Here is a 27,162-nt window from a genome sequence, read left to right as displayed (position 1 = left end):
TCAAGGCTTTCATGAAGCAAATAAAATTATACCTTTAGGAAGTAGTTTAGCTTCTTCTCAAGAATTATAGGCTTCTTTTCCTGACAAATTCTGAACTTGCCCAGCCAGACACATATATGTAAGTAAATCCCTTACAATAAATCCTTTAATATACATCTGTATCTCTTCTATTCTCCAAGATGTTTTTCCCCCCTGGTTGAACTTTGACTGGCTTAATTCTTATTTTTTCACCCTTTTGAGTCAGGGTCTTACTAGGTAGTCTAGGCTGGTCTTGAACTTTTCTTGTCTCAGATTCCAGTTGCTGGGCTTACAGGTGCACGCCACAACTCAGCTTGGCTTAGTACTTTTCAGTGAGAAAAGGATTTATTTTGCCATGGAGTTGTTATGCTTCATCACTCAGATGGTGTCTAAAACAACTAACAGGACTTTAGCAATGACACGCACAAGGCACCACACACGCGCACAAGGCACCATTGCTCAGTGGGCTAGGCACTGCATGCTGATCAGGACAGTGCAGGTCAGATTGTTATGTCCAGCTCCTGACATTGACTAACATGAAGATCATAGTTTGAAATGATTTGAGTTTAATGTAAGTTAAGAATGTTATAAGGAAGTGAGCGATGTAGTAGAGAACACCATAAACTGCCTTGTATGATAATAGAGACCTTACTCTCAGCTATCTTTTTAGGAGCTAATGTCATTTGTTAGGAACAGCTGAAGAAAGATCTTCTAGGGTAGGCAACCTCTAAAATTTCCTTTATATTCTTAGATACTTAGTAATTTTACTCCTATTACAATATTATAATTTCACTAACTATAATATAGTATTATAATTATCCTCCTATTTTCTGTCAGCAGAAATCTTTCATCCTTCAACCTGCCCTGCTTAGAAAACCAGTGTGTTGGGTTGAGAATGTGGCTTAGTGGTAGATTACCTGCTAAGCATACATGAAGCCCTGGGTTCGATTCTCAGTACCACATAAACAGAACAAAAAGCGCTGTGGCTCAAGTGGTAGAGTGCTAACCTTGAGCAAAAGACACTCAGGGACAAGGGCCAGGCCCTGAGTTTAAGCCCCAGAACTGGCCAAAAAACAAAACAAAACAAAACAAAAGGCATGGTTGGGAACTTAATGGCAGAAAGAAAGGAAGAAGGGAGAAGGAAGAAGGAGAAGAGGAAGAGGGGAGGAGGAAGGAAGGAAGGAAGGAAGGAAGGAAGGAAGGAAGGAAGGAAGGAAGGAAGGAAGGAGAAAGAAAGAAGAGAAGGAGGAGAAAAAAGAGGAGGAGGAAGAAAGGAAAGGAAAAGAAAAAGAAAAAAAGCAACAAAGGAATTTTAACTCCATGCTTCTCAAAATGATTTTGGGGAAATACTGAATTATGTGATAAGCATGCTGCGACTTACTGAGCACCAAACGTATTTGAAGGTTTTAGGTGAGAATAAATAAAAGTAGATGATGGAAGACATTTTATAACTAACAACTATAGTTTATGTTGTAGATTTCAAAACTCGCACTTTGAATTGTCACATCTAAGACTTTAGAGAAAGAAATGTCTTGCTGTCCACCAGATCTCCAGGCATGTTTAAACCTGGGCACTGGTGGTTCACCTGTATTCCTAGCTATTCAGGGGGCTGAGATCTGAGGATAGTTGTTCAAAGTCAGTGTGGGCAGGAAAGTCCATGAGACTTACCTTTAATTAACTGCCATAAAAGCTGTAAGTTGAGCTGTGGCTCAAGTGGCAGAGTGCTAGCCTTGAGCAAAAATGACCAAAAATCATAAACCAAAAAACAACATGGACACACACACACACACACACACACACACACACACACACACACACACACACACACACACACACACACACACACTAGGCTCTGAGTTTAAGTTCCCATACCAGTATACACCACACACACACACACACACACACACACACACACACACACACACACACACACTCACTTACTTGGTCCAAGTGTCTTAATTCCTCATTCTCTTAGGAACCTGAGACAAGCAAAGCTGCAATTCCTCACAGAACCTGAAGATGCAGCCTGGGAAGGCCAGCTGCACTACACTAAGTAACAAGAAGGCTGTGATACTGTGTCAAAAATTGCCAGATAATTATTGCAATATTTATGATTGTATCCTTAGACATCTCAGAAAGTAGCTCTAAAATGTGGCTTTAGATGAACTGTCTTGTTTTAAATTTAGTTTTGATGACTTGGAGCTTCACACTTATTAGGCAGACACTTGAACACTTAAGCATGGTTCTAGCCCTTTTTGCTTTGCTTATTTTTGAGACAGAGTATCCCTTTCTTCCCAGTCTTGTTTGAACCTTGATCCAGTATTTATGTTTCCTGCAGAGTTGGGATGACAGGTACATGTCACTTTTTTCTATTGAGAGGGGTGTCTTATTATTCGTTTTTTTTTTTTAGTCTAGAACTCTAATCCACTTAGTTCCTACATTCTGAGTAGTTAGTGTTATACATATGTACTACCAATACCCAGCAACAAAAATCATTTTCTTTTACATGTGAGACAGTTTTATACTTACAATGAATTTTATTTCTCCTCGGGACATCTTTATTTTGAATTCCTTTTATTTTTAGTTTATGCTGACCCTTCTTTTTCTCTAAGAGATACTCTCTTTTATTGGTTAATTTATTCAGTTTTCTTTGTTCCAATATTTGTGTTAAAAGCCGTTTGACTTTGTTCACTGATACCTACAAAGAAAAAGACTTTTGTTCATGTATAATTCTTTTTATAAAATAGAAAGTGAAAATTCATCTGTTTATGGCAAAAATATAAACATAAGTCAGTTATGTGAATTCTTGCTATTTTTCAAATAAAAATGACAAAGTTTACTTAACTTGGGCAATTCATATATTTTATGAGTAAAATTCTGTTAAACCTATGACATTGTCATCTAAATTGCCAAGACAAGTATTAAAAGCTAAATGTTATAGATAAAATAGAAGGAGAATTAAACTAATTTGCTATTCTAGAGGTGAGTTGTCATAGTAATAGTGTGTGTTTTTTTTAAAAAACTTAAGTATTTGATAGCCCCTTATATTTAAAGTGAATTGTGACTATCATTAAAAGTATAAAAAATGTATTTTCCCAAAGTATTTTTTTCAGAAGTAATATAATTAACCTATTTTGATTAAGGTGATGAATTTGGGGACAAGGTTCAGTATACAAGAAAATAATGCAGACTTTAAAGGAAAAAGTTAAAAAAACATACACATAGCTTTTCAGGATAAATTATTATAAAGTAATTTTTTCTTTATTTTTAATGAGTATGTTAAGAAAAGTTTTTTATTTGCTGTTTCCCCCCCTTTCCTTCAGCACCCCCATTTGAACTCTTGCTTTCTATGTTTATTTTCTGGAAAGCTTAAATCTTTCCTATAAAGGTGGCAATGCAGTATTCCAGGAAGTCTGAGAAAAGAAACCAGCAAACTCTTAGCTCTCCTTAGCCTCAGACTCCCCATTTTTTCCTCCACTGTTCCTGCTCCCACCTCAACAATCACTAATCTATGTTCTGTCTATGGAGCTCCCTGTTCTTGGCTTTTACAAGCATGGAAATGTGTATGTTTTCTTTTCTTGTGCAGCTAGCTTTTTTCATTTAGGATAAATTTTCCAAGATGAATCTATGTTGTGGTATGTATCAGCATTTCATTCTTTACTTTATAGCTAAATAATCTTTATCTCAATTAATTACATTTTATCATTCATCCAATGATAAACATTTTAGGTTTTTCCATCTTTGGGCTCTTCTAGTGCTGTTGTTGTCATCATGAAGGTACAAAATACATAAAGATTTTGAGGGTGAGCCTTCTTGCTTTAGAATCGACAGATTCCATGAATAAAATATAAGCAGCTCAGTTATAGTTGAATTTCTGATCAGAATTTTTGTAGGGTGAATATGTCCCAAATATTGCACCTACCCAAAGATAAACTGTGAGATTTCCAAAAAGCTCACTTCTACTAATAGTATTCTCATTACCAATCAGGGTATGTGGCAGTTAGAGTGATGAATATGGAGGAGGGGGTTAGAAAATATAATGAAAAGAGACAGGTTTAAAATGCATAAACAATTATTCCCATTTTACTTCTTCAATTTGGATTTAGGATTTCTTCAAGTAATTCAGTAAACATTTATTGCTAAGAAATGTAATTGTTCTCCTAGTACTCAGGAGGCAGAGGTATTAAGATCTTGTTTGAGGTCACAAGGATTCTGTGGCAAGAACCTATCTCAAAAACAAAACAACATTTAATGAAACAAAAAGGAATAAAAATTATTGAATATATGTGCACAGTACTGGTCTAGTTGCTGGGTTATAACCACAGTAAAAAACACAGATAAACATCTCTGCTCTTGAGCAGATTATATTCTGATGAAGAGTGGCAACAGTGACAATAATATTGTGTGTTACATAGTTCTTAGAAAAAGATTCTAGGAGAAAAATTGCCACAGGGAAGGGAGATAGAAAAAGGTATGTGACCGAGTTTGCAACTTTGGATGGGAACGACTATGAATTGAGAGGATCTGGGACGAAGACCCTCTTAAAAGTTGGTATTTGAACCAAGACTCAAGGAGGTAAGATGAGGGAACCATGCAGTTATCTTGGCTACAAAGGCACTGTGAGTAGAAAGGACAGAAAGGTGTGTGCCTGCCTGGGGTTGCTGAAATAAAAGCATGGAAGCCAGTGTGTCTAGAATGCTTAAGGGAGACAGCAGGAAGAGATGCTATCAGAGACCAGACTCTTGAGCACAAGAAGCAGGCCAGGGGCCATGACTTTGGTTTTGCAAGAGAAAAAACAAAAAACAAAACCCAACCAAACACACAAGAAAAACCACTCGGGTTTCAAATAAGGTATCACTTGAAATGCCTTGTATTTAGTTTTGCACTGGCTGCTGGGTTGTGACTCGTCTGAAATTTTGAATCATCGTTTCCAAGACGTTAAAAGATAGGTGGTTAACAAGCTTCAATGAACATCTGTATATAACTAAAGTCAAACTGTCTCTGCCATTTTGGTTTTAATATAGTCTTACCTTACAGTGGACTAAGAAATGTTTACTGAGTGAATGAGAGCGAAGAGAAGAATGAAAGGACTAGTAAATAATTCCCTGTGTAAGAAGTTCTAAGCAAGCTGAATAAATAGTACCAACTCTGCCGAAGGCCTATTGTTCTATTGAAATATACAGCGATGAACTAAATAGTTACCTGTGTGGTAATATTTCTTTCCTTTTGTCTTTTATTGTATCTTTCTGCTTCCATATCTGTAATATACAAAGCATTTTTTAAAACATTTGAAAACTTGAAATTTTCTGTAAGTACAGTTTCTGGTTAAAACTACGTAGGAAACTTTTAGAAGTGTCTTAACAATAGTTCTAAATAAGGAGTTTAGTGATAGAGTACTTGCCTAACATACATGCATAAAGGCCCTGGGTTCTACCCATGCAACACACAAACACAAATGAAAATAAGTTACAATTTCATTACTAAGAGTGTGTTCAAAATAGTTCCTTCAATGACAACTTCTACGGCTCTAACATGAGTGAAAAGATGGCAAAGATATATTATGACACCAGAGAGTGTCTGAACAATTTAATCAAGCATTCTGAAAGTGAGTTAAGATGCAAGTGTTCTACAAATAATAACGCTAATTATAACAGTGTATAACTTTCTGAGCTTGAGTTTAGTTAAAATGTATCTATGTAAATATTGTATCTTTGTACTTAAAGGCCATCTATTAGGCCTTGAGAAAATGAGGAAGGAGGATGGCAAGGTTGAGGTTAGCCTGGGCTACACATTGAGACTATCCTATGATGTCAAATGAATTGCACTAAAATAAAAGTGTTACTATAAATGATACTGTATGCCAAGTTTGTCAAGTGACTGGATCCATGAATACTTACTATTGGAAGCAAAATGCCATCATAGTTCATCATGTAGTCTTTAGGTCAAACAAACCTATGTTTTAGGTTTTATTTGTGCCCATTTCATTAATTTGCCGTGATAAGCAAATGACATAATCTACATATTTAGCCCAGAACTAATACATTCAGTGTTCAATAAACCTAAGCTACATTTTTAAAAAAGGATTTAAGATGCCTTCAAGATAATATCACATGTTAGTAGTTTTAAAAGACTTTGGCATATAAAGTGTTATTAGAAAGTCCATATATGTTAGAATTTATAAATGCTTTGCATATATGGCTTCTATCAATGACTGGTTTTTCCACAGATTACTTTGCTTACTCATGTTTGTTGTATTAGAAGCCATTTGCTATGACTGATATAGTCACCATAAATGTCTGGTAATTTAAAACTCCATTATCACAACTAGAATGGTAAGTGAGTTGGACAGGTTCCCATTTTCATCTTCCCAAAAGTACACAGAATAAAATTAGAGGTAGTATGCACAGAATGTGCAGTTGCAGAAAAAGTGCAAAGGGCCATACATATTTTAAGTGAGAAGATAAAATTATGGATATTAAATGGAATACAGTTTATATTATATACTGGACCAGAAAATCAACCTGTCATTGACAAAGAGTAAGATGAAAATTACAGGATTAAAACTAGTTATCAAAGGCAGAAGAAGTGTAGATAAAAGAATTAGTGGAATTTGGGGAGGTAAGAGTATAACTAGAGGAATTAACTACTCAATTGCTTAAAACATAATAAAAAAGAAGATAGAGGGAACTGGACAGTCTTTCCAGGAGAAAATGCACAATCCAAAACACTTTTGAAACATATTAAAAATGTAATTCTTTTTTACATTTTGAGCTTTTAGATTTTCAACTAAGAAAATAAGGTTTTGGTTGGCTAGTGGAGAAAACAGTCATTTTTGCAGCCATCTTGGAATCTGGGAAAGAATAAACAGGAAACCTGAGCACCTACGAGGCATCAAAGATTTGTTTTGCATCAAGGTCCCACCTAAGCGATCCTGAGACAACTATAAGATCCAAAGAGGCCTTACTGAAGGCGAGAGCCAAAAGCAGAGACACAAAAAAAGAAGCACTGCAAGAGGTTCGATATAAACACAACAAACTCAATTATAGAGCTGTTGAGGCAGCAGTGGTATCAAAACTCCAGAGCCCATTTCAGGCACAGAGCTTATTCCAGAGTTACTGGCTCTGTATACCTTAATATACCAAAGTAATACTTTATTTGCATCAATAAGTTACATACCAATTAGCTTCATAGTCAGTGCTGGAAATATGGTGGTAGTTTATTTGCACAAACAAGGTATAGAGTTCTTATGCCTCTGCATTTTGTGCTCAGATGGAGCAAATGGCTGTTCATGAAATAGAATTACTCAGGTAGGGCACAGCCTGAAAGCTATTGTTCTATACACCATATAGTAACTTTGGAGCAGGGTACAGCCAGATTCCCACAAGGGCCAAGTCATGGACTGAGATAAGTCCATTTTGCTTCTGAATCTGTCTTGTTTCATCTTCCTTCCGTACAGTTAGTTACCTTGCAACTCAGGAATAACAGATCAGATTGATGGGTATCTTAAGACAAAAGGCTAAAACTACTCTTTAAACAACAGCAATCTTCATAGCACCAACTTGGCATTGCCTGTCCTAAGATAATGATGGAGGCAATGGTTAACAAAAACATGGGCAGACCAAGATGACCCAAACTGCTTGTTGCCTTTGCTTCTCTCTAAGATAAGTTGAAACTATTTAAAGCACTTTGAAGACAGACCTTTTATTCTTGGAGGTGGGGGAGGGGTCGTGGTGGTGGTGATCATGCTGTTAAAAAAAAAGCCCCTTTCCTGCCTTTGCCATTACTTTCTCTGATTGGCTTTCCAGGACCTATGGTGGAGCCTAGTCTATTGGGACTGTCAGTAGCAACTTTTGCCCTAACTCTGATTTAAAAAAAAAAAAGTGCATGAATTCTATGTCTCCATCAGAAAGAATGACACTGCCCCATTTGTTAGGACAAGCAGAAAAGGTCAAAAGCTATGTACATATGACCATATAAGATGATGCTAAGCAAAATGAACCCCAAGATAGAAACACATGAGGTTTGTATCTTTCTTGCTGTTGTTTTTAATGTACTTATAATGTACTATGTGATTTTTTTGTTTCTTTTGTATGTTCTTCCCCCATGGTATAACTCCTGTTTTCACTGTATTTTAATCCAGTGCAGTGTCCTGCATCTTGTATATATATATTTTTTTCTAATTTGGGGAGGGGAAGGGAAATAACAAAATGCTGAAACAAAGATACAGGTTGACCCATTGTAACCAGGAGCTGTAAAGACAAACTTTGTTGAAAACAAACTTTACAACTGGGCAGGGAACAGGGAAGGACTTGGGGAGGTGGGGAGGGAAGGGGTGGTAGAGGAAAAACAAAGGCTAGGGTAACAATGCTTAATAGGAAATGTATACATTACCTTACTCATCTAACTGTAACCCCTCTGTAAGTATCTTTACAATAAAAAATATATATTAAAAAAAGTGCAGGTGGGAACAGTAGGAAAACCAGTTACCCAATCTACAGAATTATGATGAGCCTGTAGTGAATCATTATTGTGTCAGCTGACCATGTTTTGGGTTGTTAATGCAAAAAACTGAAAACTGGAAAGATTGGTTCTTTGGCCTACTGGGACTCCGTAGACAGAATTCTCCTTTCTCAGAAGTGAAAGTAGACCAATAAATAATGTCAAAATATGTCATATAGAATATATTCATAGAATGGACAAAAACCTTAGAGGAAAATAATGTAAACATACTGCTACATTGTGGTTCTTTACAGATCTACATTCTCTAAGAAAGGCTAAATGTTTATTAACACCTGGATTTACCCAGAAGGCTGCATTTCTCTAATGAAGACTCACATCCTTTTGTCCCTGCTATTGTCTAGATTTAACCTTTCCACCTTACTTGACCTGTGGGAACTGTTATTGCATTTATCACTCTGGTGATAACCAGTGATAACTCTGGTAACCAATATTTTGACTTTCTCATTCTCCCTTACATTTAGGTATTTCCCCCTAAACACTTGCATTCCTGTAAGAGGCAACCTAAAAAGTGATTTTGCTGGTCCCTGTGAATTAGCTAAAAGTCCTCCAACTTCTTATCTGTGCCCTTTGATCTGAGCTATTCTGCTGCAACCCCTTTGCAATTACCTTGGGCTCTAAGAAAGAGAAAATTTCTTGATAAATGTCTTTTGTGGAAGGCCATGTTCTCTTATCACTTTAACGGAAACAGCCAAACCACTCAGGAGACTACCTCGCTCCTGTTTGGTTCCAGTAATAAAGTGGTAGCAACCTCTCTGGAAAGTCCTCTAAGGACAAAGACTGAGCTAATGGCCAACTTATAACTTGGGACTATTTTAACTGTGCATACCTTTCTCACCCTCTTCCCCCAATTTTCCCTGAAGCCAAAATCTGAATCCCTGAAGACAGCGAAAGATGTACTGAAATGCTGTCTTCCTATGCCTGACATGCAATAAATCTTCTTCCTCTGCCCATCATCATGTCTTTTTTTTGGCATATAGGGACACATATCTGTTTATATTTCAATTGCTTTCTCACTGCTCCAGACTCTCTGAAAGAAGGACATGCCATGTTACTTTCTACCACAAGGGGGCAGTTTCCCTTAACACCTTGTTCTCTAGGATCCAGGGCAAGAACACTGCCATTCATTAACTCTGCCATTCATTTAAGGCCCTCCTAGTCAAAGTACACAAAGTAAAGGACACAGGTGTAAAGATGACTGGAGTGAACACATGAGGTAATAAAGCACCACTTTACAAAAAGCTCAGTGTAGTGAATAATAAAGTGGTTAAAAAATAAGGTCAGACTGTTGAGGGACAGTTTAAAACATACATTTAGTTTGGGCACTTTGGCATTGAAGAGTTGATAGGAATTCATCCAGTCCACTTTGTTGTGTATTTAATCATCGCAGATATGTGTGCACTTATTGGTGACAGTTAAGTAGTTTTGATGTTTTCATTCTTTAAATCCTAACTAGAGAAGCTTACCAATTGCAAGATTTCAGAATTTCAAGGAAAGCCTCTCAGTTTAAAAGCCTTATTGCTGTATTGCTAGAGCTAGGCAGATCACATTTAACATTCACTCTTATACTTTCTATTAATAGTTGGCATACATTTTAATTTTCAAACTCAATTTTGCAAGAAATACATCCTTAGGATTTTTTAATAATGGAATTTAATTGGCATGGAATTTGTATTTCAAGCTATCACACTATACACTTCTCTTGCTTCTTCCCCTTTAGCTTTTCCCCTACTTCTAGTCCAGAAAATGCTTTCCTATTTGGGGAATGGGGTCTAGAAGATCTTGAAGTGCTCTTAATGTTACAAATCAGACAGTCTTCACCTATATCTTCTTACCACCTTATTTTAGAACCACAAGCGACTGGCATCCACAACTATGTTCTACCATGCTTTCCTATTGTGATTTACATTCCTTTCAAATTATTTCTCATCCAAACAAGACTACAAGTAATATTTGCTAAGCATTTCCTATATGCTAGTCAAGCACTCCGTGCAAATCATTTAACTATCTTTCAAGTTTGCTGTTAAACTCTTACATCTATCTACAGAAGGTAATGAGGCTTCTTGAAGGAAAATCCTCAGCAACATTGAAAGTTATTCAAGTTTTTTGACTAAAACCCAGAAAAATGAAAGCACTCTTCACTTGTTGTTATCCTATTTCAGTACCTTTAGCTTTCATGGAAAGTGTACACACATACTACACCCCTAGTCCCCTTAGCCTTCTCTTTTTGGAGACATTTTAGAATTCTAGCATAATTTGCATTTTAGAAAACCTTTAGAAATAAGCTGGAAATTCATTGGTAGTTCTAGGATTGTGTTGTTAATTTACAAAGATCTTGTTTACTTATTTATTTATTTTTAATTAATTTTGCCTGTTCTGGAGCTTGAACTCAGGGCTCTGTCCCTGAGCCTCTTTTTTGCTCAAGGCTGGTGCTCTCCCACTTGAGCCACAGCAACCAGTTCCAGCTTTTTCTGAGTAGTTTATTGAAGAGTCTCATGGACTTTCCTGTGTGGGCTGGCTTCAAACTACAATCCTTAGATCTCAGCCTCCTGAGTAGCTAGGATGCCAGCAGCACCTGGCAGATGTTGCATATTTAAATTGAGGTTCACTCACATATATACATATATAGCCTTAATTGGTTTAGATTTTTTAATTTATCCTCTTCAGAAAAATTGTCATTTTCTTTCATATGCATATTTTTCTACCTTCAATAAATTTTATTGAAGCAATCTTCAATATCTATTACTAGTGAAAGAGATTCTTTAAAGTCAATTATAATAACTATGTTTCTAAATATTAAAATGAACATGTACTTGGATGTAAACTTGAAGTTTAGTTTCTTTGCTTACTGTTGACTTTTGGTCTTTTTCTTCAATCTATGTTATATTTTGTTGGAGTATATCTTTTTGTCCTCATTTTAGCTAGGTTTTGTGATGACCAACTGAAGAACTTCAGGTCCAAAAATGTCTTATTTCACTTGTCTGATAGCCTTTTAGATGATAGATTCTTAGCCCTAAAATTATTTCACCATTGTACTTAGAAAATGTTTCTCCAATGTCTTTTTATATTTTAATGTTGCTTAATAAGCTTAAAGTCAGCATCGTACTGTTTTTCTCTTTGTAAATAATGCTATTTCTCTTTAGAAGTCTTTCAGATTTTCTTATTATCGATGAAATACTACAATTTTACGGATTTTTTTTTTTTTTTTTTTTGTCGGTCGTGGGGCTTGAACTCTGGGCCTGGAGGCGCTGTCCCTCAGCTCTTCAGCTCAAGGCGAGCGGTCTACCACTTGAACTACAGCGCCACTTCCGGTTTTCTGGTGGTTTATTGGAGATAGGAGTCTCACGGTCTCTCCTGCCCGGGCTGGCTTTGAACCGCGATCCTCAGATCTCAGCCTCCTGAGTAGCTAGGATTACAGGCGTGAGCCACCAGCGCCCGGCTTTTACGGATTTTTTTCAGAGCTGGTCTTAGCTTTCTTGCATGGCACGAAGTAGGACTACATCTAAAACTTGAATCTTTTTTTTTCAGATCCTTGGAATTTTATTTGCTTATTTATTTTTCATTGCACTTCTGTTCATTTCTTTTAGAAATCCTCTTAGCTGGTTTTGGATGGATTCTTGAATTCATTTAATCCTCTAATTCATTTAATCACCTCCTCTTTCACTTATGATCTAAGAGAATTGATCAGTTTGATCTTTGAAATTCTGGATTGCCCTTGGGACTACATCAGTGTTGCTGTTCTAGCTTTGAGATTTTAAAATCTTTTTATTTTTGTGCCAGTCTTGAGGCTTGAACTCAGGGCCTGGGTGCTGTCCCTGAGCCACTTTGCTCAAAGGTTAGCATTCTAGTGCTTGAGCCATAGCTCCGTTCCTGGCTTACTGGTGATAAGAGATGAGTATCTCACAATCTTTCCTGCCTGGATGGCTTCCAACCACAATCCTCAGCTCTCAGCCTCCAGAATATTCTGTTTCTTCAGGTGTGTGTATAGTTCGATGCTTTACCTTCATAGTGTTAAATGTTTGGTGAATACTTATTGGATTCAGGCTTAGATTTTTCTGTTTACCTGTCTAAGAATGCTGTAAAGTAATGCTTTCAGCTTATAATGCAACAAAGTGGATTGTAAATAGTTGTAACATGATATTGCTTAGGGAATAATTTACAAGGAAAAAATATTTTTCATGTGTGGTTGCAGATGTTGAATGATGGATAGGAAAGGCTGACTACATTTAGTGAATTTTGGCTATGTATTTTGGCTATATGAGCCTGCCTTCTCATAGAAAAGACAAAAATCTACTCCTGCCAAGTGTGCGGCATTAACAGTAAGAGACCACCTTAGATCTGATTCTGGGATTAGGTGTATGGGAATACATAGGCATGTTAAACTGATGATGCAAATTTCCATGTGGGTTGGTCAGTGACCACACTTTCCTCTCTTCCTTTTGCTCTTTGCTAAATGTAAGGTGTATCAGATCTCTAGAAGGAGTGAATTTACTTTTGGTTTGCCCTTATTCTAAAAGAGCATCATTTTATGTTCTTAGGCTAATACAGACAAGGTCTTCTGTTAAGGTCTTGAATACTGGATTCTATTCTTCCTTCTTTGCAAGACCATTAAAACCCAAGGCTTGTACTGTCTGATTCAGTCAACGTGTTCTCTGATAATCAGATATAAGTAGGTTGTGAGTCCACTCAAGTCTTCTGTGCTTACTTTCTTGAGTTCTACCTTTGTCTTAGCTTTTAATTAGTTAGTTCTTTACTGCCTTCAGTACCCTTCAAAGTACTTGAAGGCTGTTTCTGAATGTGGTGATGTGTGTCTGAAGCCTATGCTATTTGGGAGACTGAGGCAGGAGGATCACTTAAGCCAAGGGATTTAAGACCAGACCCAGGAAGGGAGTGAGATACCATCTCAAACAAACAAATTCTTGTTATTTTACATACCATTTGTTATCCGTGGGAAAGATTGTTTGGATAGCCATCCTATTACTGGAAATAGATTTCTCACCCTCTCCATTGCGCATGGTAGTGGTGGTTAGGGAGGGTTAGAGGTGTTGAGACTTTCACATTGCTCTTCCTGTTGATTCCAACCAAATACCTTCTCCTTGTCCAAGTATTCCCTATTTGTTTCCTAAATCAACTAGTAGAGCTTTTCTAAGAGTTTTTTTTTTTTTTTTTTTTTACAAACTTCGGGAAAAACTTCCTATTTCAATTCAGTTCCATCTCTCATTTTTGTCTTTTAGGCAGTCTTAGTGGTTTCTTTTTCCAGAGCAGATGAGGTTTTTTGTTTGTTTGTTTGTTTATTCTTTTATCTATCCTATCAGGGAGGCTGCTGGACAGATAGCACTTTATCCAATCTGAAAATATCCATTTTATTTCTAGCAATGTAAACTAGCCTTGGTTCCACACCTGCCTGAGACTCCTAACTGCTGGGAATTATAGGTGAGCACTACCATGCCTGGCTTAATGATTTAGGAAAGTTTTATTGCCTATTACATTCTCAATGGTTGGCCAGCTAATGTAGATACTGTAGGTATCTAGCTAGATAAAGTAAATAAATGGAAGACTCCAGTAAAGTTACAAAATCAGTTTAAAAATGAATAAAATGTCACAACTGAATTTATGTAATCATCATACTGCCAAAACAACTGGGTGAAAAGCAAACAATCAAACACCTGGCTATTTGTTCTATATGAAGAAAAACATATTCATACTATATTTTAAAATATTTAGGTGATTGATGGAATTTTTTTCAATCTGGCCTTTTGGCAGTGGAAACAGCTTGAAGCAAATAAATATGATAATGAGTTAAATACCTAGAGTCTTCCTTTAGAGAATACCAATTTAGAATGACAAATAGGTAGTGCAAAGTGAAAACATTAGATCCCAGTAGAGGAAGTGAGTGTTACTAAACTATATACTTTAGGGTTTTAAAAAATCTATAGATTTAGGGTACTAAAAATATTGATGTAGTCTATTTCAGGAGTACTGAGAATGTATTGTAGAAATTTCAGTATTACATAGATATTGACTATTATCCAATTTGACAAGTCCTTTAGAACAAATAATCTAAGTGCCAATTTTCCACAGACTATGGAAGATTTAAAAGGCAAAGCACAATATCTGCATTCAGGTAGTTGACAATGGTGAGAGACTTAAAAAACTCAATTATGAGTGAATAATTATATGATGCATAAGACAATAAAGGCACAATAGGTCACATATGCCATGAGGAAAATTTTGTTGTGATTTTTGTGTGTGTCTGGATGCTGTTTCTGAGCTTCTTTTGCTCAAGGCTACTGCTCTATCACTTGAGATACAGCTCTATTTCCAGATTTTTTGGTAGTTTAGATGAGATAAGTGTTACACAGACGTTGCTGCCTAGGGTGGCCTTGAACCATGATCCTAAGATCTCAGCTTCCTGAATAGCTGGGTTTATAGGAATGAGCTAGTAGCAACCAGCCACTAAAGTGGAACTTGCATGGACCTTAAAAATTGAACCAGATGTTTTGCTGTAGGTTATTGATAATGTTGAAGACGACATGAAGACAGTCTATCCCTGAATAGCCTATCTGCAGAATAGATAAAGAATGTCACTGATATGAGAGAGCTAGCAAGTATAGAGTAATTAGCAGTTTGCATTGGATGCAATAAAATATTAGCAGAGACAAAATACAATTACACAGGATGTTGACTATTGAACAAGTTGTTAGAACTTTACTTTCTGTGGTACAAGGGGAGACCGTGATAATGTTTGGTGTTTTGGATTATTATTTCTGGTGGTAACACACAGTGGGTAAGAGAGAGGAGAGTCAGAGATACAATGGTGTAGTTAAAAGATACTAAAAGGAGATATCACATTGAGACAGTGAAACACATGGAAGAAAAATTGAGGAAGTAAAGACTTGATGAAAGAGTAAAAGAATATTAAATATAAAGGATTAGATCTGGTGATGGCAAAGACCTATAATCTCAGCACTTGGGAAGCTGAGGCAAGAGAATTTTGAATTTGAGGCCAGCCTGTAGTGAGACACTTTCTTAAAAAATGCAAAACCTGCTGGGCGCTGGTGGCTCATGCCTGTAATCCTGGCTACTTAGGAGGCTGTGATCTGAATATCACAGTTCAAAGCCAGCCCAGGCAGAAAAGGCCCCTGGAAGACTCTTATCTTCAAGTAACCACTCAAAAACCTGAAGTGGTGCTATGGCTCAAAGTGGTAGAGTGCTAGCCTGGAGTAAAAAAAGCAAAGCTCAGGGACAATGCCCAGGCCCTGAGTTCTCAAGTCCCATGACTGACAAAAACAAACAAACAAAAACATTAAAACCCAAATTAAAAAAAAAACAAAACCCTGAAAACATAAATCAAACAACAAAAAATGATTTATCAATTTGGATGTGGTGGCACACATCTTTAAGCCCAGTACTTGTGAAGTGAAGCTGGAGGATCTAAAGTTCAAGCTCAGTGTGTGTTAATTTTTTTTTTTTGAGGAGGGTGGTCCTGGGGTTTGAACTCAGAACCTAGGAGCTGTCCCTGAGCATCTTTATGCTCAGGACTAGCGTTGTATCACTTGAGCCACAGAACTACTTCTAGCTTTTTCTGAGTAGTTTATTGGAGATAAGAGTCTCATGGACTTTCCTCCCCAGGCTGGCTTTGAACTATGGTCCTCAGATCTCAGCCTCCTAACTAGCTAGGATTTATAGGTGTAAACCACAGGTGCCCAGTTCATTTTTTGTTTAAATGAAAAGATATGGAGATTCTGAATCCAGACTTGGTTTTGTAGAAAAACTCTGAAAAAGCAGTTTTTCACTAGTCTTTATTTTTTTTCTTTTCCTTTTCAGATTAATGTTTTACTGTTCATTCTAGGCTAGATTAAAACTTGCCTCTGGAGTGCTGGAATTACAGGAATATGTTATCATGCCTAGCTGAGAACCTCAGTCTGATTATTTATTGCATTAGGTGATGCTGTGGGTATTATAACTGCATGATCAAAAAACGTTATGAGAACTTTACCTTTGAAATTTAGAGCTGCAGGGAAGGGTAGCTGATAATAATAGAAAATAAACAAAGAAACATATGCAAGAGAAGAACTTTGAGAAAAATATTACTTATTTGTATAGATGGTTTGTGACATCTTGTAGCCAGACATACAGGCCTAGTGCTTAAGAAGAAGACCGGCTCTAGGGCTCATGAGAAAGAATGGGAAGCACAGAATATGAAAAGCAAGAGAGTCAAGCACTAAACTTTGAGAATAACATTTAAAGGGAGAGTTGAGGAAGACCCATCAGTGAAAACACTTAACACGATCCTATGGAGACAGGAGAAAGAGATGTTGACTAGTGGCAAATGATCGCATGCAAAGAATGGTAAGAATTGGTTTACCAATAGATTGGTACCCAGTGAGCTATAAAGTCATTCTTTTTTTTTTTAATTGTGAAAAATGCCATACAGAGGGGTTACAATTACATGGGCAAGGTAATGAGTATATTTCTTATCAAGCATTGTTGCCTCCTCCTTTGTTTCCCCTTCCCATCCCTTCTCAACTCCCCTCCTCCCCCGCCCCCCCCGTCACCAGAGTTGTAAAGTTCATTTTTTAACATAATGTCTTATACATCTTATTGTTACAATGGGTCCACCTGTATCCCCATTTAAACAATTTGTTTTTTCCCTTCCCCTCCACAAAGTATACCAACATCAAATATGGTGAAAACGAGTTATACCGTGGGGGAGGGACATACAAAGCAACAAAGAAATCATCTTATAAATATGTTGGAAACAATCACAAGAAAGAAAAAAAACATTTGAATCCTTATCTTGGGGTTCATTTTGCCTAACATCAACTTATCTGACCTTTTCTGCTTGTCTCAGACATATACTAGTTATTGCAAATAAGGGAAACCATGGGACCTATGTTTCTTTGGGCCTGGCTTATTTCATTTAATACAATTTTTTCCAAGTCTTTCCACTTCCTAACAAATAGGGCAATGCCATTCTTTCTGATGGAGGCATAGAATTCCATTGCATATATATATATATACCACATTTTCTTGATCCATATAATGTCATTCTTTGAGAAAGCAGTTGACAGCGAGTAAATCTCAGAATCTATTAGGAAAAAGTAGAAGCCTAGCATTGGCAGAGAAATGTAGTAGGGTATATATGCAATGAAAATAATATGAGGGCTGGGAAGGTGGCTCAGTGGTAGAGTGCTTGTCTTGCATGCATGAGGCCTTGGGTTTGATTCCTCAGCACCACATAAGCAAAAAGGAGAAAGCCGGAAGTGGTGCTGTGGCTCAACTGGTAGAGTGCTAGCCTTGAGCTGAAGAGCTGAGGGACAGTGCCCAGGCCCAGAGTTCAGGCCCCACGACCGGACCCCCCCCCCAAAAAAAAGAAAATAATATGAGCCTTTGTATGGATAACATAGAGTTGGGAGGGATTCACTTGGGAGGGATTCACAGCATGATATAGGACAGGTCAGGGAGGCGAGGTTCTCAATAGAGATGAGATAAACTTGATGCATGGAGGTTTATGAATTTAGCAGGAGTGTCAGTTCCCCAATCTGCACCAGGCTTAGTTCTGTCTTTTCCCCAACTGGAGCCTCTTACTAGATGAATTTAACAACTAGTTGCTAGTATATTGCTTACTATAGGAACCTTTCAGATCTGTATACATAAAACATTGATGAAGGAAACTGAAGATGACACAAATAAATGGAAAGAAAACCCATGTTCATGGATGGGAAAAATTACTATTGTTAAAACATCCCTAGTACTTAGTTGCTATAAAATGCCATCATCATTATTTTATAAAAACAGACAAAGCAGTCCTTAAGTGTATATGGATCACAAAAGATCTTGAATAAAAGCAATTTTGAGCAAAAGGATAGCTGGAGGCATCACACTATCCAATTTCAAAATACATGACAAAATTATAGTTGCAAAAAATCTTGGCATGGGTATGGCTTATTTCTGAGCCCAGAAATAAGCCTGTACATTTAGAGTCAGTTGATTTTTCTTTCTCTCTGTTCCTTCCCCCCATTCTTTTGAGCTGGAATCTTCTTTTTTTTTAAATTTAATTTTATTTTATTTGTGAACATACTGTATAGAGGAGTTACAATTACATGGGCAGGATAATGCGTACATTTCTTACCAAGCATTGCAGCCTCCTCCTTTGTTTACCCTTCACATCCCTTCCCAGCCTCCCCCCTCCCCCCCAATCCCAATGAGCTGGAATCTTCTTAAGTAGCCCAGATTACTTAACTAACTTATTATGAATCCGAGGTGGGTGTTGAACTCATTATCTTTCTGTCTCTGCTTTTACAGTACTGAGATTATAGGTTTATATCACCACACCTGGCATAGACAATTGATATTTGACAAAGGTGATGAGAATGTGCAATGAGGAAAGGACAGGTACATCAAAAAATGGTATTGAAACAACTGGATACCCAGACACAGAAGAATGGAGCTGGATCTAACAACTATACTGAAGGTAACACAAATGCATGGAAGATTTGAATATAGACCTGATACTGGGATAACACCGAGGAAAAGCTTAATAGAATTGTGCATTTCCACAAAACACAGGCATCAAAAGTTAAAAAAAAAAGGGGGGGGGAACGAATCAAAATAAAGTTTTTGGAGAGCAAAGGAACCTTAATGGAGTAAAGAGAAAACTTGTTTGCAAACCATATATAAACCATACATAAACCCTGATTTACAATTGTGGCACTAATAACACTAAGCATAATTTCTAAGCAACAGGATAGTACTCATATGTCCTGCAGAGGCTCAAGGGTCCTGTGCAACGTGTACAGGACTTAGTCCTACTGCATCTTCTCTTTGGAAAAGACAGGGACCTACATATGATTACTAGACTACTTGCTTGTTAACCTCTGATTATTGTAAGATTGATGAATATTTGTCTTTTTAATTAGAGCAGAGTTGGTGAGTGGGTGGGTTTAAGAAAAGAAGGTGGCTATTAACTTTCTGTTGGTTTGGTTTTCTAAGGGACAAGTACAGGCTAATGAGAAGTTACTGCTAGGAAAAAAGTAGATAAGATGGAGAAAATCATGGATCCTGGATGATGTAGAGCTGGAGCTACTGCCAATGCATTTTCTCTGTCTCAGTTACATATCTTACATTACTATAAATCAGCAGCTGGTTTGGTGAGGTAGAGAAAGAAAAAAACATATTATTATAGAGATACTGAGCAATGTTTTATATGGACTGCTCATTTTTTCTGGGATTGACTATTTTATTCTAAGAATTTACCAAATGTGGTGGAAAATAAGTGATTGTTGTATAATTTTCCCTAGATGAATGTTGAGTCTGGATGATCACATAATTGTGCCCCCCCAACTTTCATATAGGTAAAACTAAAGTGCAAAGCATATCAACAAACAAAAACACAACATGTACCCTGGTGCTTGAGTGTGAAAAAAAGATATGTCTATTTTTGCCTTGAGAACAAGGGGAGAGAGGCAGGGAGAAGAAAGAAAGAGCAAAAGCCAGCTATATGTATGAATCCTGGGCCTTTTCGCGCTAGAGTGAATTGCTTTCTCCCTTACTAACTACTTTCCTGGGTCTCTATATACCTGAAATCAATAAATGACCCACTGAAAACTCTAGTCTGGCTACAAAGAAGCATTGTTCTGGAAGAGCTCCGTAATTGTCATCCCTGTCAATTCTTTCTCTCCTTTTCACACCTACCAATTGAAATGGTTTTTGGTACCTGCTTCTCAACCAAAATTGTCCTGGAAACCTAAACATTTCCTAGACATTAAATTCAGTGATTGACTCTTACATTACCCACTTTCTTTGCCATTTGTCACTATTAGTAACTCTCATCTTGACATTCTCTAATCTTAGACTCCATGCCACAACTCTCTGTAGGCTTGTTTTCCTCCTGCTGCCCATTCTTACTGCCTGATGTCTAAACCCTTATTGTATGTTATTTGGACCATTTCAATCGAATCTGTAAGCCAGTCTCCTGCTGACCACATCGTCACTGCAATTATGCAGCTAGAATTTATTCACCTTTCTGCTGCTAAGGTAATTTTTCAAGGCAAAATTCTATAAGGAAACCTTCAAGTGATTCCCACTTTGTCACAGGATACAGCTAAGACTTCATAGCCCATCACAGTCTCTGCCATCACTTTAGCCTCATCAGGTGTTGATACATCCTGTATCACAGTAAACTCACATACTTCACAGACTAAATGTGTTTATCTTTCTGTGCCTTATTATCTGGACTGAATGTTCTCATTTCCCCTGGCCTGCTTGGTAATGGCTCACTAATCTTTGAAGATTCAGTCTATGCCATCTTGTTTTTGAAGGCTTCTGGTCACTCTGCACAGCCAGAGCAGAATGGATTTCTTTCATATTTGTGGCCAACAGTACCTTGTTTTACCCTGTAAATGCTTCTGTTTGAAGATCTGGGACACTTTCACAATGTATTTCCTCACTTTTGTTTTTCCCCCCAAGACTTGAAGCTGCTCAAGAAGAAGGTCTGTGTCTTAGGTGTTTTTGTATCTCCAATCTCTTGGTTTGTATCTTTCATCAAATGATGTAATAATGTTTAGCATATTCATAAATTTGTGCAGGCATTACCATGGTCAATTTTCGTTCATTTTGTTATTAGTTTTTGTGGTGCTAGTGGTTGAACCCATGTTAGGAAAGTACTCTGCAACTGAGCTACGCCTGTCCCAGCCTATTTATTTTGTCGTTTGCCATGTTGTTTCACTATGTTGTCTGGGCTGTCCTTGAACTTGTGATTCTGCCTCAGTCTCCTTTGTAGTTAGGATTTAGTGACGTTTGACACATTCGCAATGTTGTGCAAACATTATCTCTCTCTCGTTTAAAAACTGCCCCATCGCCTCAGAAGAATGCTCTTACCCACCAAGCAGTGACACCTCAGTTCTACCTCCCCGTCTCCCTGACAAACACAGATACATTTTGTTTCTATGGATTTTCCAGTTGTGATCATTTTATATCACAGTCACCAAATAATGTAGTTTCTTTATTTGGCATTTTCTAATAGCAGTAAAAAAGTATTAGTACTTCTTTCCTTTATATGGCTGAATAATACTCATGCATATAGCACAATTCTTTTTTGGTTGAATAAATGATGTGTCTAAGAGCACTCATGTACATCTATGTGGATGTATGTTTTCATTTCTCTTTGGCATATTCTTAATAGTAGAATTAATATAACACATTGTAAACCTATCTACGTATGTATGTATGTATGTATGTGTGTGTGTATGTATGTATGTATGTATGTATGTATGTATGTATGTATGTATGTATGTATCTATCTATCTATCTATCTATCTATCTATCTATCTATCTATCTTGGCTTCTAGTTTAGTTTTTCTGAGACAGAGTCTCACTTGTAGCACTGGTTGTTCTGGAACTCTTGATTCTCTGTTTCAGCATCCTGAGTGCTGAGGATACATGTGTATACACAACACTCAGCTCTATGTTTTTTCACTGTAATAGTACTATTTCATATTTCCACCAGTAATGTGTGAAGGTTCTTATTTTTTTCCTACCCTTGCTGAACCCTTGTGCCATTCCTTTTTTTTTCTATCTTTTTTTAAGTGCTGAGGAAGCATATCTTCATGACTGTTAGGCCATCACTCCTTCTCTGAGCTATATACACTCCCAGTGCTCTATTTCTTTTCTGATTTTCCTTTCCTTTCCTCTCCTCTCCTCTCCTCTCCCCGCCCTACCCCTCTCCTCTCCCTCCTCTTCTCTCCCTTCTGCCCTGCCCTCCTCTCCCCTCTCCTCTGCTCTCTCCTCTCCCCTCTCCCCTCCCCCTGTTCTCTTTCTCCTCTCCTCTCTCCCCTCTTCCCTCTCCTCTCTTCTCCCCTCCCCTTTCCTCACTTTCCTCTCCCCTTCCTTCCCCTCCCCTCCTTTACTCTCTTCTCCCCTCCTCTCCTCTCCCCTCTCCTCTCCTCTCTCTTTCCTCTTTCCTCTCCCCTCTCCTACCCTCCCCTCACTTCCCCTCTCCTCCTTTACTCTCCTTTCCCTTCCCCCTTTCCTCTCCCCTCCTCTCCCCTTCCCACCTTCTCCTCTTCTTTCCCTTCCCTTTCCCCTTCCTCCTCCCCCTTTTCCTCCCTTTCCCTCCTCTCCCCACCCCTTCTCTCCTCTATTCTTCTTTGGCCTCCCTTCTTCTCTTCTCTCTTCCCCATCCTTCCCCTGTCCCCTCCCCCCACTCATCTCTCTCTGAACAAAGTTTCGCCTTGACTGGCCAGGAACTTGCTATGTAGCCCATAATGGCTTCAAAGTCATGGTGATCCATTTGCCTATTTCCAAAATGCTAGGATTGCAGATGTGGGCCACTGTACCACCTTTGGTTTTAGTTTGTTTCAAAGATTCTCTTAAATTACATTTCATGTATAAAGAGTAAGCATTATTTCTTTCATTGTGTAGATGGATTAGATAACTAAATCTCACTTCGTCTACATAGTGAATCCTTTGCTTCTTGATAGAAACTCAGGTGGCACAGGTTGAGGCCCTATCTTGGTACCATGCAGGTTTGAGCAGATATTGCAAAAATGAGAAGACTGGCCAGATTTTCACAGGTGGCTCCGGTAGAACTTCTGGAGACCTTTTTTTTTTTTTTTTTTCAGAATTTGAAGAGTATCTTGAGACAAAAGGCTCCATTTATTGATTCAGCCATTCTTGTGGGTGTGATGTTATCATTATGGTTTTTGTTTTAATGACTAATAATGTTGGCCATCTTTCGTGGGCTTTAGCATTTGTATATATTCTTTGGAGAAGATTACAATACCTTTATCATTTTAAAAACGGGGTTGTCACTTGTTGGTTATTTGTAAAACTCCTTTACATATTCTAAACTCTAAATCTTTACTGTATACATAAGTTGCAGTTGTTTTCTTCCTATTTTAGGATGGTATCCTTTCAAGTTTCAAATTTTATGTTTTCTTTTTATTTATGATGTTAGTCATCTAAAAAATCATTGTTTAATCCAAGGTCTAGAAGATTTATTTCTACATTTCTACATTACTTATATTGCTTTCTAGTCCTGGTGCAGAAAACGAAAATACAAAGACAAATACTTCAGTGCCAGGGCACTGTTCACGAGCTTTTGTGCTCTAGACTAGAGCTCTACCACTTGAGTCAAAGTTCCATGTCTGATTTTTTTCATGGTCACTTGGAGGTAAGTTTCATGGACTTCCTACCTGTTCTGGCTTTGAATCTTAATTCAGAGAGCTAGGATTATAGGCAGGCGACACCAGTGCCCGGCTTACATTTATATTTTTAAAGCTTCAGCTTATATTTAGATATTAATTAGAATTAATTTGTGTATATATGACATGAGGTAGGAATCCAAATTCATTCTAATTTCCATGGCTAGAAATTCTAGTACAATGGCAACAGTGAACATTCTTATCTTATTTCCAGTCTCCAGGGAAACACATGTAGACTTTCATCAATAAATATATTAGCTGTGCCATTTTTGAGAATGTGAGGGTTTAAAAAAAATGAGGTTCATGGGGCTGGGAAGGTGGCTCAGTGGTAGAGTGCTTGCCTGGAATGCATGAGGCCTTGGATTTGATCCCTCAGGACGACATAAATAGAAAAACTGGAAGTAGCACTGTGGCTCAAGTAGTAGAGCACTAGCCTTGAGCTGAAGAGCGGAGGCCCAGAGTTCAAGCCCCATGACCTACCGAAAAAAAAAAAAAGCTGTGAAAAAAAAATCAGGAAATTTCCTCTTACTTTGTCTGTTTTTTTTTTGGGGGGGGGGGAGGTTTGTTTTGTTTTGTTTTGTTTTAGATAACAAATGATGTTGAATTTTGTCAGATACGATACTTTTTCTGGTCTTTTACTCTACTGAATGATGTGTTATGTTAATTTATGTTCAGATGGGAAACCATACTTACTTTCCAGGGTAATTTAAATAAATATTCTTTAAATTAAATCTATAGTGAATTAATTACATGAAGACTGGGTAAAATTAACTCAAGAAATGAATAGGGAAATAAGACTGGAAAATAATCTTCTTGTTCAGATTGCTGCTTAGGAAATAAGGAAACTTTGGAAGTAGAATTATCACTGTATAAACTTTTTTAAAAGAATACGTTCATAATACTTTTTCATTCTTTCCATCTTATACTTTCCTTTAAAGTCCTAGAAGATTTAACAACACTTAACAGCCTATTCCAAAATGCTTTACTTTATGCATATTACTATAATGCTTTTCTTGTATATTTGTTCTCTCTTTCTCTCTCTCTTTTCTTCCTCTTCACCTTCTGAAGTATTTGTACAAAACATGGTATCCATTGAGAACATAATGACTTCTGACTAATTAGTTTTAGCTCCTTGTGTTATAAAGAGGAAAGAACTTTCCCTCAGAAAGACCCTTTTCTATCCCAAATGATAGAAAACTTACTTTTAATTGTGACCCCAATAATTATCAATATCTGTATTAACAAGGTCAAGGGCTTCATCTTCTAAGCAGCTCCTCTTCACTGTAACACAGGCAGAATTAGGTGGCTGGCCTATAAGCTTACTCTTCGCACGGAGTCAGTTGCTAAGTAACCATTTCCTTACACTTGAGGCCAATGGGCTTCCAAGGAAGTTCCTTTCAATATGGAATTGAAGGCAGCTGATTGAGAGCACAGGCTCTGGGAAGAAACTATTCGTACTCTTCCATTCCTCTCTTATCTCTGGCTAGAGATAACATTTAGGTTTGAAATATGTAGGGGTTACTCTCTGATGCAAAAGGAAGGAACCAGATGCCCAATATGTTTACGATGACACAAATGTTCAACTGTTTTCAGTGTTTCTGGAAATTCTTGTTTTTATGTTACCTCTAGAAACCTGTGCTATACAGTTTTTGTTACTATAAGAGATACCTTAAGCTGGATAACTTTAAAAGATGTTTGTTTCAGCTAGTCCTACAATGCCTAGGGGCTACAGTCTGTCAGTCTGTCATGAACTTCTGGTTGGCAGAATCCAGGAGTGATGAAGAATACCACATGTCATCAAGGGACAGAGAATCCACTTGTATGTCTATTTTGTTCTGGTCACTTTCCCTCTTAGAAGATTCAATCATGGGATTTCTACCCTAATGACCCAAATATAGATAATCCCAATTATCTCCTAAATGCCTTACCGCTAAGCACCAGTGTCAGATTAATTGTTCCTCCCCCTAATACCTCATAGTGGTGTAAATTCAGCACACGAAAGTTAGGAGGAGACACACACACACACACACACACACATACACACACTATATCTAAATCATAATGAGGTGCCAGATGCACTATGTGACAAGGCAATTCAGTACTTGAATATAACTTGATGTTATCCCTCAATATGAAACCCTTAGGTAATGGCAGAAGAGAGAGAGAGAGACAGAGAGAGATGGATGGCGGGGTAGAGGGTAAGAGAGAGAGAAAACAGAAGCACACAGACCAAGCCTGCTTTCTTCCAAATCTGGATGAAAATCTGTTTAAGTTAGGAACTGTTAAAGTTTTACTAGGATAAAGGCAGACAGAGGTAAAAATGAATATTTAAGGAAAAACTTGGAAATATTAAGGATACTTAAGGAATGGTATAATTGAGAAATTATGCCTAAAATATATTTAACTTTTACGGTGAATCCAGGTAATTATTTCAGAAACACATTATTGTCATGAATTGACATGTTATACTCTATTAGTCTCTCACTGCTATAGTAGCAAATTGCCACAAATCTACTATGTTTAAATGATAGAGATTTATTCTTGTACAATTCTGGAGGCCAGAAATCCAAAAGGATTCTAAGAGATATGAAAATGAGATCAGGAACAGGGTTAGTTCTGGAAATAGTCTATGCTTTTCCTTTTCTTGTATTTTTTTTGTGGTATTAGAGGATTGAGCTCAGGGTTTTGGCATGCTAGTGAAGGGTTATACCCTAAGCTACACTGTTAGACCAGAATCTATTCATTATTTTGAATTTTTCTCCCTTCTACTAGCTACTAGCATTCATTGACATACAGATATATCCCAACAATTTCTATTTAATCACCATTTGTCTTCACTTGTCTATAAGCAAGCGTGTTTTGATTAATGATGAAGATGAATTCTGAGAAATTTGTTATTGGACAATTTGATTATGCAAACAATACGGAGTGTACTTCTAGAAACCTAGATGTATGGGTCAGTCCTTGACATGGCTTCTTACTGCAATCAAGAGACAGGGTAACCACAAAATATGTGAAGTTACTGTCAGTGTAAACATGACATACTTTTGTACAGTAAGCTGCATTTTTTATTGTGAAAAAACTGTACAGAGGGGTTACAATTACATGGGCAAGATAATGAGTACATTTCTTATCAAGCATTGTAGCCTCCTCCTTTGTTTCCCCTTCCCATCCCTTCCAAGCCTTCACCCGCCCAAGTAAGCTGCATTTTTTCTAAGTAGAAGAACACACTATATGATAAAACTATAGCTTAATAAAAGTAGCAGCCATTTATTACTGGACATTATAAACTGCATATATAATTACATGTGTTATACTCTTTTATAACTGGCAGCGCAGCAGCTTTGCTAGCACCAGCATCACTATAGTTGAATAATATAGTTTGTTATGAGGTTATATTGACTAGGCAATAGAAATCTTT

At 37.3% G+C, this 27,162-nt stretch overlaps 1 protein-coding gene across 5 annotated transcripts in view; it reads right to left on the bottom strand.

The window, feature by feature from the left end:
* The window catches only part of Sel1l2 (SEL1L2 adaptor subunit of SYVN1 ubiquitin ligase), a 79,607-nt gene extending 54,547 nt beyond the window's left edge, over window positions 1–25,060 (bottom strand). For all 5 annotated transcript variants that reach the window (XM_070007686.1, XM_070007688.1, XM_070007687.1 and 2 more), the window contains exons 1-3: window positions 24,944–25,060; window positions 5,221–5,276; window positions 2,548–2,716 (exon numbers count right to left, since the gene is read on the bottom strand). In XM_070007686.1, coding sequence (XP_069863787.1) covers window positions 2,548–2,716; window positions 5,221–5,276; window positions 24,944–25,001 — 283 coding nt within the window. In that variant the 5' untranslated portion in view covers window positions 25,002–25,060. The remainder of the gene's footprint in view (window positions 1–2,547; window positions 2,717–5,220; window positions 5,277–24,943) is intronic.
* Window positions 25,061–27,162: the final 2,102 nt, after the last annotated feature.

Source organism: Dipodomys merriami, unplaced genomic scaffold (genome assembly GCF_024711535.1).
Source record: "Dipodomys merriami isolate MVZ:Mamm:240054 unplaced genomic scaffold, mDipMer1.0.p SCAF_7, whole genome shotgun sequence".
Taxonomy (NCBI): domain Eukaryota; kingdom Metazoa; phylum Chordata; class Mammalia; order Rodentia; family Heteromyidae; genus Dipodomys; species Dipodomys merriami.
This window is presented reverse-complemented; position numbering and strand designations above follow the sequence as displayed.